This window comes from Polyodon spathula, unplaced genomic scaffold (assembly GCF_017654505.1).
Source record: "Polyodon spathula isolate WHYD16114869_AA unplaced genomic scaffold, ASM1765450v1 scaffolds_1709, whole genome shotgun sequence".
Taxonomy (NCBI): domain Eukaryota; kingdom Metazoa; phylum Chordata; class Actinopteri; order Acipenseriformes; family Polyodontidae; genus Polyodon; species Polyodon spathula.
The window spans coordinates 76,895-89,049 of NW_024473185.1; the positions used below are offsets into that span (position 1 = coordinate 76,895).

The 12,155-nt window shown below is 44.9% G+C and overlaps 1 protein-coding gene across 3 annotated transcripts; it reads left to right on the top strand.

Annotated features, from left to right (window-relative positions):
* The first annotated feature begins 223 nt into the window (after nt 1–223).
* LOC121310066 (equilibrative nucleoside transporter 2-like) lies at nt 224–11,833 on the top strand. 3 transcript variants are annotated; one of them, XM_041243288.1, is made up of 14 exons: nt 224–440; nt 811–859; nt 2,791–2,864; nt 3,405–3,486; nt 4,092–4,255; nt 5,384–5,523; nt 5,889–6,023; nt 6,623–6,720; nt 7,437–7,518; nt 7,749–7,870; nt 8,684–8,786; nt 9,249–9,334; nt 9,550–9,749; nt 10,227–11,833. In XM_041243288.1, the coding sequence occupies exons 3-14, from the start codon at nt 2,836–2,838 to the stop codon at nt 10,336–10,338; spliced, it is 1,353 nt and encodes a 450-aa protein (XP_041099222.1). In that variant the 5' UTR covers nt 224–440; nt 811–859; nt 2,791–2,835; the 3' UTR covers nt 10,339–11,833. The 3 variants fall into 3 exon arrangements, with proteins under 3 accessions (XP_041099222.1, XP_041099221.1, XP_041099224.1); XM_041243287.1 differs by lacking the exon at nt 811–859; XM_041243290.1 differs by lacking the exons at nt 224–440; nt 811–859 and adding an exon at nt 1,825–1,844.
* The last annotated feature ends 322 nt before the right edge of the window (nt 11,834–12,155 follow it).

Below are 12,155 nucleotides of genomic sequence, written 5' to 3' on the forward strand. Positions count from 1 at the left end.
ATTATATTATGGAGTGGTGTAACTTTTTACACAGCGAGGTAACGTTTCATAATTGCAACAGGACACTATAAAAACTGAAAGTCATGACATTTGAATGTGGTTTCTTTTAATGATTTCTTACTATCACAGTTAACCATGCTGGTGTGCATATATGCAGAGAGAGAGAGATGCATACACAGCAATAATAGGTCCTGTTTTTCAGTTTACCTCTGCTTTATACTCGGAAAAAATGAGCGACACACACACATCCCGGAATCAATGACTCCTGCTTGCGTAGGCAAAACGCGGCCATCTGCACTGTGCCCAGAGGCACCCACGCTGTTTGCAGTCTCTTCCCATGAGGGTCTCACTGCCGATCACTCCCTGAAGCGTCTGCTCCATCCTCGCACCCTTTTGCAATCTACAAAATGACCCATCATCATGTATGAAACGCTAATACGGTAAGCGATTTAGTTGATTTCTTCTTAGCATCGCGGACCGCTGTCTGGCTTTGAGATATTAATACTCCTGTCGCTTGGTTTGTTGATCCAAGTCATTTTAGTTAGTTAGGGAACGCAGTGAAGTGTGTTTAAACCGTGTGGGCAGATGTTGCTGTACAATCAGCCTGTTGTTTAAACTCCTTGGATTATGAATGGTCCTTTTGTTCGGGGTCGCTGGCAGCAAGGCTAGACAACACGATTACAAAATGACAAGACTTTCACTCTTGGTAGTCGACCTGTGCCTTGATATGTGCAGGTCAGTGTAATTTCGCTTTCATGCTCACCAATGTGTTTTTGTAATGTGCTGGTCGCTGTCGTTTTGAATTTACAGAGCTGAGAGATAAGTCTTCAGAGAGGACAGCATGGGACAAGAAGTCAAGGTCATGCTCGTGAAAGACAGTCTCTAATTTATGTTATATTAGCTGCAGTTCGGGCGTTTCCATATCGATTCTGTATTTGGTTCTATTGCAGACTCGCTTGACCAATCACAAGCTGCACAAACAGACCGCCTCCCTCCCAAAATCGATCAATGGAACCAGAACGGGCCGACAATCGCAACACGATCCACAAAATTAAAGCCTGCAAATCAGATCGCATCTTACAGAATCCCACTTTTTTTATTGGGATCAACAATAATAATAATAATAATAATAATAATAATAATAATAATAATACATTACAAAAAATACATAAATAAATAAATTGTAGCAATATTCTGCAGTGCTTTCATAAATACAATGATATCTGTTTTCTTTTTACACGTGCATCCATGTAATTTATGCGACATCTTTCCATCCGCTTTGAGATTTATTGCCATGCACTGAAACCTATTAGTCTCAAGCGAGCTGTTTTAAATATGTCAAAACAGGTGTAACGTCAATTTTTGCTACCTCGTCAAATTTTCCTACCGGTAGCAAAATACGGCACGTGTAATCATCAGATTTTGCCACCTCGCCAAATTTTACTACCTGCACCAAAATGTATCTCAAAGTATAAACATTCAAAAGAGGACAGAATGGATGGCTGTTCCCTACCTTAGCTATGAGATAGGGCAGGGAAGCAGAATTTGTCCACCTTCTGTCAAAATATCCTACCTTAGCTATGAAATAAGGCAGAGAAGCAGAATTCCTCTTTTTTGGTGTCGCCATCAGGATAGATTTTATGGGTCAGGTAGTCACGAATAAGTGAAATTTCTGCAGCCATGACCACCGAATAATTACAATGAAGCAAGTTCAGCTATTCAACAGCAGAAGCAAAAGTTGACCACCTGCCCTTAATACAAGCTGTGGGCATGCGCAGTGCACAAGGTAGGAAAAAAATGACGTTACACAGGTTCTTACACAGGGCTGAGATCCTGTTAAGGAGGTAAGCTAACGCGTTTTGCACTTAGTAATTTATTTATTTAACGAGTTCATATTAAAACGTGTTTGGGTTTCTTTAGTTCTTTTTAAATAAATGAATACACTCCCTGTTGTTTTCTTGGTTTTTTCCAGGCGAGTTAAGCCTGAATCTAGATGTACTTTCTAATCGACTGATAAATGGGGTGCGTTTGACACGCAGGTTTCCTGTTCTTGTGGAGGATAATTCATTATATACAGACGGAGTTGGGTTGTTGTCTAGTGCCTGAAGGTTGCATTCAAAAGTCAAGAAATTAAACTGCATTTTGCGCAGTGGAGCAAGGAAGACTAACCTAACTTGTCTTTGTGTGTTTACCTCGGTCAGTTATTTACTTCACTTACTTACGAACTGATAAACAAACTAATATCTAATTAGAAGTGTTAGAATTGATTACCTATTAGTCTTTTTTTTTTTTGCCCCACTCAAGTTTTCTGTAGTTTGCAGTTTGTGTGTTTTTATTTGTTAAGCTGTGTGTTTGCTTGTTTGTTTGTCATGGCAACACGTTTTCGTTTCGTTTTCATAACAAATCGCCCGGGTGAACGCGACATCAACACGCATTAAACTGCTTCAAAGTTAATAAAAGTAATGAAAACATCATACTGTGGGGGGGGGGCCTTGTTCTTTTGCAATGTTCCACATTAAATCTAAGGGGGGTGTTATACGCGACTAGTGTACGAAATTCGTTCCCTAACCGTGTTGCAGACAATAATGTTGTTTGCTGTTGTACTGTACATTATAATGGTGTCAAGTGATAACTGTAGGGTTTTTATTAAAACTTATACAATCCTTATAAAAATGTTACCACAGTCATTTTGCAGGCCCCCCCCCGTTTTACTACACATTTACTGTAGTTTACCGTGGTTTTAATGTTTAATAGGCTTCACTATACCTCTCTCTCTCTCTCTCTTCACAGGTCCCTGGTTTAAGAAGCTGAAACTCGCACGGATCGGAATTCATCATGGTTCGACCAGATAGGGTGGAAGACCGGTAAGAATGCAGTAGGGTCGTTAATAGTCCAGAGCTGAACCCACAGGTGGGGTCAGGGTTAAAATCACAGCAGCAATTACAATTACGTTGTTCAATTACAATTACACTGCAGAGCTCCAATCCTGCAGGCTTTCTAAGTGTCTGTACATCATCAGTGGCTAGAGATCTGGAACACCTGTTAATCTTGACTAAGTAAGCTAATAATTAGTGCAATTAAGTAATAAACGCTGCATCGTCATCATCAACTGCTGCTGCTGCTGCAGAGTCTCTTCCAATAGGACCGCGTTTGTTTTGCGTCTCGTCCGAAGGACGGAGCACAAGGAGGTGAAGTGACTCGCTCAGGGTCTCGCACGGCGAGTCAGTGGCTGGGATTTGAACCTCCTGGTCTCAAGCCCCTTTCTTCAACCGCTGGACCAGCGAGCCTGTAATTGATCGGTTGTGTCGTCACAGTTGTACGTTTCCTTGCCTGTTTGGGGCGCATGGGCAGTGTGGTTTGGATAGATGTTCATGCTTGCATTCTGTTCTTCTCCCTTTTCCCAGCTGCTGTCTGGTCGCCATCATTTTCTTCATCCTGGGGCTCGGAACCCTCCTTCCTTGGAATTTCTTCATGACCGCTAGTCTGGTAAGTGCAGGGGTTCCCAAACTGGGGGGGGGGAGGGCCCGGGACCCCTATTTAGAACGTACATTGATGTCAGTGGACAGTATGTACCGTTATACAGTAAAGCGCTCAAGGTTTGGGGGTGGAAGGCCCTCATTCAAGGTGCAGGAGCCAAGAAAGTTTGGGACCCACTGGTGTAGAAGTACACTGGTACCCTGGTCCATTACCCTGACAGTACTTATCATAATGTTTGCAGTTGTACAGCGCTTTTTAAAACTATAGTGCGTGCATGTGTGTGTGTGTGTGTGTGTGTGTACAGCATCTCCCTTATTCTAGTGTCTGCAGTTTAGTTTGAAAGCATGATAGTGATATACATGGTACAATTTCACATTGCTAACAATTTCTGTTTCACAAATGCTGAAAAGAAACTTAACAAATGCCTTCGTTCTATATATATATATATATATATATATAATGTATGTAGCTTCTTTTGGTATTTCTAGCACAACTGGGGGTATTATAGTTAAGTGGGTCTAGGGTGCAATGCACTTGGAAGAATCAAGACAATAGACATGCTCTGTAACCTCCTGTCTCTCTCTCTCTCCCTCCCTCCCCCCCTCACCCCGCAGTATTTCAACGATCGCCTGAAAGGGGAGGAGTCTCGGAATGATTCCGTCCCCAGCAACGGAACCGCTGTCACTCGCACGGAATACTACTTCAACAACTGGATGACTCTGCTATCCCAGCTTCCCCTGCTTCTCTTCACCTTCCTCAACTCCTTCCTGTACCAATTGTGAGTGGGCGGGGCGGGGCGGGAGGGGTGGGGGTACACTGCAGAACGCACTCCCCCCACCAGGTGGCTCAAAGGGATGACGGCTAACGAAGTAGCTGCACGCAATTCCCCTGCCATCCACATCTGAGCCCTGCACAGTGAACGGAAGTGGAGTTTTGAAAGAAACACATGCTACAGCATTATCATTGTAAATATTATACCTGGTGCCAGACTTGGGCTTTAGTATAAACGCAATTACAGCAGAATTGTTTGCTGCAATTACAATTACAATTACAGTGCTACTTTGTTCAATTACAATTAGTTACAATTTACTCTGCAGTTAATTACAGTTCTACTAAAAAGTAACAAACAACTCCCCACATTAACCCTTAGCGGTCCGTTTATTCAGGGCCCGTCAGGCGCGCCGGTCCAATTTATTTTACACACGCGCTGTTTAATTTTTTTTTTCTAGAATAAAACGGGTTTAAAAGGCGTTGAATGGCAAAAGGACACTCGGTACCGCATCTCCAGCCAAGCCCCACCCCTTGCTGGCTGTGTTTTTCACATGCCTCTTTATAGACTTGCGCACTGATAAGTCCTCTCCTGATCACTCGTTCGTGAATGCTGGATGCGGAGGCAGCTGTCTCCTTTGTTTGTGTTCGTGTTATCTCTGTGGTGCAGGGTGCATTCAGCTCCTGTCTGTCTCACTCGGCCATCGAAAGGTTTTCTCTGCTTTTTCCGGAGAAAAACCGACTACAGTCCTGTCCTTGCCGTCTTTTTGATGATGTGGGACAGGGTCCAGACATCCGACTGGAAAGGGAAAATTGTAATGTCAGACCTGGTCCGGCACAGGAGGGTTAATATGTTATGAAAAACATGAACTATTTATTCCAAGTAACCAAACAGTAATCACAGGCACAAATACAGAAAATACACACAATATAACTTCTTTTTTTTGACAAATAAATGCTGAATTGAACTGCAGTCGATCATTTGGATGGTGTAATTACAGACTGATCTCAGCGGGGCTTGAAGGATTGAGTATTGAAGGCAGGGCAGGCTGAGGGGAATTTTCTTATATAGAGTCTAGATGTGTCTTTCTGTCCATCTCTGCAGTGCAAATGGAAATCTTCAACCTCTCTCTTTCAGGATCTCGGAGCGACTGCGCATCGCTGGCAGCCTCCTCTTCATCCTCTTCTTCTTCATCCTCACCGCCGTCCTCGTCAAGATCCCCATGGAGCCCGGAATCTTCTTCTCGGTCACCATGGCGACCATCTGGTTCATCAACTGTGAGTCGTGGCCGCTGCTGTGCGCCGCGCGGGGGTCTGTTCTGTAATATATCCGAGCTGCAGCTTCCTGTTGTGAGTCGGTGTCAGATACAGTGGGACAGGAAGAGGCTGATGGGCTCCAGTGACGGCGTGTTGTGTATCGATGAATCCTTTATTTACACGATACAGGGATGGGAATAAGACTTCCAGGGAACTGGGGAGAGAGATTAGAATATAAAGTTTACAAACAAAGCGGATTAGTGGATCTCTACGCCCCTGCTTGTCAGTAATTCTCTCTCTGTCTCTCTCTCTCTGTCTCTCTTTGTCTCCCTCTCTCTCTCTGTCTCCCTCCCTCTCTCTCTCTCCCTCTCTCTCTCTCTCTCTAGCCTTCGTTGCAGTACTCCAGGGCTCTCTCTTCGGGCTGGTCGGTTTGCTCCCGCAGAAGTACAGCACCCTGTTCATGAGCGGGCAGGGGCTGGCCGGGACCTTCGCTGCCCTCGCCATGCTGCTGGCTCTCTCCAGTGAGTACCAGCCACTGCCACCTGGTCGGCGCCCTTTACTAAACACACCCAGGATAGGATATATGCGTCTCATTTACAAGGGAGTCCTGCTAAACAAGCAGGCCCACTGAATGCACCAAACAAACATTGCACCACACAGAACAACTATGATCACATTTTTTAAACATTTAAAAAGCAGCATTTTAATTGATAGTCAGCTATTTCAACCTTAAGGCAGTGTACCAGGGCCTCCTATTGCATAGCGGTTTCACCCATTCCAGATTTTATTACGAGCTTGATCAGCCACAGTGTGTGTAGGTAACAAGCTCAGGGGTGTCTTAATCGCATAATAAAACCAGGAATGGATCAGACTGCTATGCAGTGGGAGTCTCATTTCCAAGTTTTTATACAAGAAAAGGTTGACAATGCAAGAATAGTGATCGCACGACATGTGAAAGACATAATTGAACTATTATTGATCGATTATATCTCTGGTATAATTACAATTACCCTGGTGTGCATGGGTCAATTACAGTCTCAATTACATAGGAATTGCACAACAGCAATTGGAGTTGAACCCAAATCTTCTCTGAGCTGCTCCGTGTTCTGTGTGCGTGCAGGTGGGACAGACTCCAAGACGGCAGCCCTGGGATATTTCATCACCCCCTGCGTCGGCACCCTGGTCTCTGTGGCTTGTTACCTGCTCCTGCCTCAACTGGTGAGCCACTGTGCCTCGTCACACCATTCCCGTCACTGGGAATCGGAGAAATGATGGAATAAAATGAAGCAGCATTTTAATTGCTAGTTAGCTGTTTTAAAATCAACTTTTAAGGCAACGTACCAGAGAAGGAAATCAGACTCCTATTGCACAGCGGTTTCACCCATTCCTGGTTTTACTGCCAGCAGCTTGATCAGCCCCCCAGTGTGTCATGGTAACAAGCTCAGCTGTGTCTTGTTGTTAAGCTCGTAGTGAAACCAGGAATGGCTCAAACTCCTACACAACGGGAGGCAACTAGAAATCTTTCAGTGTCTCGGTTGTAGACGTATTGAAAAAGTTGGTCGTTTGAATTTACAAAGTGTATTTGCAAACCACCGTTGAGTGTTTTATATTTATGAGTGAGTGTTTTATAATTATGAATGAGTCATTTAGAAGACGCTTTTATCCAAAGCGACTTAGAGACCAGGGGGGTTGAACCCTGCATCATGAACAACTGCTGCAGAGTCACTTCCAATCGGACCTCGCTTGGTTTGCGTCCCTCGAATCCGTTTCTTCTGTTGAAGATCTTTTGGGTTATTTGCTTGTATTTTGGAAATGTCCTGATATTAGACAGATACTGGATTTTGTCAGACAGTTTTTTTATGTCTGCACCACGCAGTAGACTCAGTGAATGGTTTGGTAGATGTGTGTTTTATTTCTGTTGTTCTTCTCTCTAGGAGTTTGCCCAGTTTTACTTGAATAAAAGTAACCAGAAAAAGAACTACGAGCTGGAGAACAACGACACGCTGCTGAATAAAGGTAGCCGGCATTCCCTTTAATTGAGTTGGATGGGTAAGCTAGTTGGGTTGGTTAGTGGGTGAGTTAGTTATAGCTAGCTGTATAGTTAATTCAGCCCCTCTGCTACAGTGTGTAAATGAGTACCAATTTTTTTGCTTGGTTAGTATTCTCTCTCTCTCTCAAGCTGCCTGTGTTTTGCTGTACAGTACAGTTCTCTTGCCCACTGTGAGTTCCCTCTCCTGTTTCCTTAGAGAGCGCCGACCTGCAGGAGGACAAGAAGCAGAACAGCCACAGCATCGGGAACGGGCAGGCCCTCCTGAGCCTGGAGCCGGCTGAGGACAGGAAATCCTCCCTGTGGCACGTGCTGAAGCAGGTGAGTCTCCCTCCTCACAGCAGCGGGAGTGTTTGATCAGTTAAACAAGAATGAATCCATCAGAATGAGTAAGTGGTTAGGATTAGGGTAAACTGAAGTAAATGTTTACTCCGTGAGAAAAGATAAAGAACTCTGGAGTTCATCTTGGTGTCTTCTATTGATTAGTGATTGCTTTTGTATTACCCACTTAGAACCATCATATCCTCTCCATACCTACAGTGTAGTGTATGTTTGTGTGCGCGTGTGTGTGGAGATACATATGTATGTATGTGTGTGTGTGTGTGTGTGTGTGTGTGTGTGTGTGTGTGTGTGTGTATATATATATCTGTGTATATATATATACACACTGTGCAGTTTTGAGAGGTGTGTCAGTGCTCTGCGGTGTTGAGAGGGGTGAGTGTCAGTGCTCTGCGGTGTTGAGAGGGGTGAGTGTCAGTGCTCTGCGGTGTTGAGAGGGGCGAGTGTCAGTGCTCTGCGGTGTTGAGAGGGGTGAGTGTCAGTGCTCTGCGGTGTTGAGAGGGGTGAGTGTCAGTGCTCTGCGGTGTTGAGAGGGGTGAGTGTCAGTGCTCTGCGGTGTTGAGAGGGGTGAGTGTCAGTGCTCTGCGGTGTTGAGAGGGGTGAGTGTCAGTGCTCTGCGGTGTTGAGAGGGGTGAGTGTCAGTGCTCTGCGGTGTTGAGAGGGGTGAGTGTCAGTGCTCTGCGGTGTTGAGAGGGGTGAGTGTCAGTGCTCTGCGGTGTTGAGAGGGGTGAGTGTCAGTGCTCTGCGGTGTTGAGAGGGGTGAGTGTCAGTGCTCTGTGGTGTTTCCTCCTGCAGATCCGGGTCATGGCGTTCTGCATCACCTTCGTGTTCACCGTCACGCTGTCCGTGTTCCCCGCAGTCACTGTGGACGTGAAGACCGTGTACACAGGAGCCTGGGGTGAGTGTAGGGGGCAGGGGGCAGGGGTGAGTGTAGGAGGGGTGAGTGTAGGAGGCAGGGAGCAGGGGTGAGTTTAGGGGGCTGGGGTGAGTGTAGGGGGCAGGGGTGAGGCGATGCCATTGCAGAATCTCACCTCAGAGCTTGGAGCTGCTAGGCACAGGTAGAAAACAATCTTCTTTCAGTCAAGTCAAATAACGGGTAGATGTGCCACTTGAAAATGCTCCAACGGGGTTTCTGAATCCCTGTTTTTCAATTCCTTTTGAAAAATCAATTCCCATTCCCTGTTAGTTAATTAATTCCAAGTCCTTCAAATGAATTCCTTTTGAAGGGATTGGGAATTGGTTTTAAAAAGGAGTCGACCCCCCCCAACCCTGTAAAATGCTCTAATCCAATCCAGCGCTGCGTTGACCCCTCCTGTCCTGTTCTAACCCCTCCCTCCCTCGCTCCCCCTTGTGTTTGCAGAGCGCTACTTCACCCCAGTCTGCTGTTTCCTGGCCTTCAATGTGATGGACTGGGCTGGAAGAACAGTCACCACCTTTGTGAGATGGGTGAGCTTTATATAAATGCAATTATATGTATATACAGAAAAAAATATATATATATTTCCCTCTCTGACCTCTGTCGCAGCCCTGTGACGGGATTGGGTTGTGACACTGTGTCCCCCTCAGGCTGTGATGGATCTCTCCGTACTGGCTGGCCAGTATGGCTGTCCCCCCCCCACCCCAGCAGGACTGACAGCGTCTCTCTCTCTCCTCCTGTGTAGCCGCGGAAGGAGAGCCCCCTGTTCCCGGTGCTGGTGTGCTGTCGCGTGGTGTTCGTTCCTCTCCTCATGCTGTGCAATGTGCAGGAGCGCTCCTACCTGCCTGTGCTTTTCTCTCATGACATGCTGTTCACCTTCCTCATGCTGCTCTTCTCCCTCAGCAGTGGATACTGCGTCTGCCTCTCCATGACCTACGCCCCTCAGTGAGTAGAAGTATTCTATGCACTAGGAGTCTCATTTCATTCCCTGATTTTATAGTTGTTACAAATACATAATCTCCCTAAATCCATTTTGGTTTTGGTCTTCTGACAAAACAGCCCAAACATTTTGTGACGTGCTGGCTCTGGAGCTGCGAAGACGAACACACTCTGTGCTCGAAGCCGGCTCGAACCAGCGACCTCCAGCCTGTAGGGCGCGCCCTGCGCTCCACTTGGAGCGCCTTTACCAGATGCGCCACTCTGGAGCCCCCTAATTTTATTTATTTTATTTAGAGGATGCTCATTTAAAATATGGCCCTTTTTATACAGCGATTCTCAGTTTGACTGCCACACAAAATGTAACTCGTTTTTCGCTAATTTTACTTTAGTCTGCTTGCCATATTAATCTCTCTCTCTCTCTCTCTCTCTCTCTCTCTCTCTCTCTCTCTCTCTCTCTCTCTCTCTCTTCCCCTCCCCCCCCAGGCTAGTCAAGCCGCAGGATGCAGAGACGGCCGGGGCTCTCATGACGTTCTTCCTGGCTCTGGGGCTGTCGCTGGGGGCTGCTCTGTCCTTCCCTCTGCGATTGCTGGTGTGAACGAGATACCAAGAGGAGGGGCTGAGTGAGGGAGCGAGAGGAGCAGGGGGCTGCCGGAGGGAGGGAGCAGGCGGGAGAGAGACAGAGAGAGAGAGAGAGAGAGAGAGAGAGAGAGAGAGAGAGAGAGGAAATGGTCTTGCAGGCACGCCAGGGCATTACAGGGGCAGGGTGCAATGACTCTGCAGCGACGGGAACACAAGAGCAATGGGACTAGAAGACGTTCCTAAGGTCCTGAAGGACGCTGATTTTTTATGTATTTATTTTTTCCCCATGGGTTTCAAATCTTAACGTTTATCAAAACGGTGGAAACTTCACAGGTTCTCACTGCCCGAGAGGTTAGAATCCTGCTCTTTTTTAAATTATTTTAAAGGGAATTTTTTATAAATCTAGATATCTATATAGAGGAATAAAAATACTGCCTATGAATGCCTGACACTGTTTGATTACTAATAACTAGTGCACTGTTTATTTGCTGTATAGGGTGCCGCCATTGTACAGTTCTTAGTATGCAAAGTTCACTTCAGGTTTACATGCTGTCCAGAATGTGTCCTTGGAATTTGATGCATTTGCAGTTTATTGCTTTAGTTACAGTAGCCAAACTTTGCTTGAGTGTTACAGGTTTGGCGAGTCTGATCTAAACTAGAACTACAGCAGTTGAATTCTTGATATACTAATGTATTACACGTCCTCCTCATGAATGCAGAGTGACGGTTTTCTTTTAAATTGACGGCCTTGTTTTTCACGGTAAGGGCGTTGCTTTTTTGTTGTCAGTCAACTGTTCTGGTTTCTAGAATTCAGCCCAATTTCCTGAAGCGATATAACCTCACTTCCTGTGTTACAGATAATAAGGCCCCCCTCTGCAACATCCTGGAACGTGTGTGTATGTGCAGTTTTATCATGTAGCTCAAGGTTTATCCGTCCTTTTACTAAACCTTTTATAAAAGCTTACCATGGTTTGTTATTGCTTGAACATTTCATGATTATGTAGTTTTTTTTCTGTCTTTTTAGGAAGTTGGAAAAATCACGAGCATCAAAAATAATTCTTCAGCCCTGTATACAGGGGCGCTGGAACTAGGCAACACCCCCTTTAAAAATCGTTCCAGTGCCGCTGGCTGTATAACACATTTCTTGTTAGATCAATATGCCTTATCAGATTTATAGGATCGAGACTTGAGTCTTTGTTCATTACTTTGTTCTTCAGTTCAGGATGCTTTGCTGTGCAGCAACTTATATTTAATTCAATTGCATCGAAAGCTTGAATGAATAGGCCCGTGCAAGCAATTTATTTCTGCAATAATTGTTAATACATTATTAAAATCAAGGGATTATTAATACTTGAGTTATCTGTCATTGTTATTGGGGCTTGTAGTTTTGCACAATGAGCCGTTGAGATCTTAAACTGCACAAGCTGGCTGAGAGTCAACGCCAGGTCTGTTGACTGTTTTTTTTTTTGTAGTGTGTGTGCTTTTACTCTTTTCAATCATTTGTCATTACATTTTTTGTTATTTGTTTGTTTTATGTTTTAAATTTAAACCACCATGCTTTTATTAAAATTACTCTTAATCGTTTTTTTTTTAAACCTGCTTTCAAATTATTTTTTTAACGTTGGGAAGGGGGGGTACAGTACACTACAGTACAGTTTTTTCCCCAGCAGGTGGTGCTGTTGCATTGTTATTCCAGGACAACTTCTACAACAGCATCTGGCATGAGGTAATGCAGCCTTCTGAATTAAACCCAGTAGCTCTTTGTTAAAGCCAATATTCATTACATCTATTTCAATACAGCTTTTAAGATCGACCTTCAATAGATATGTGTGT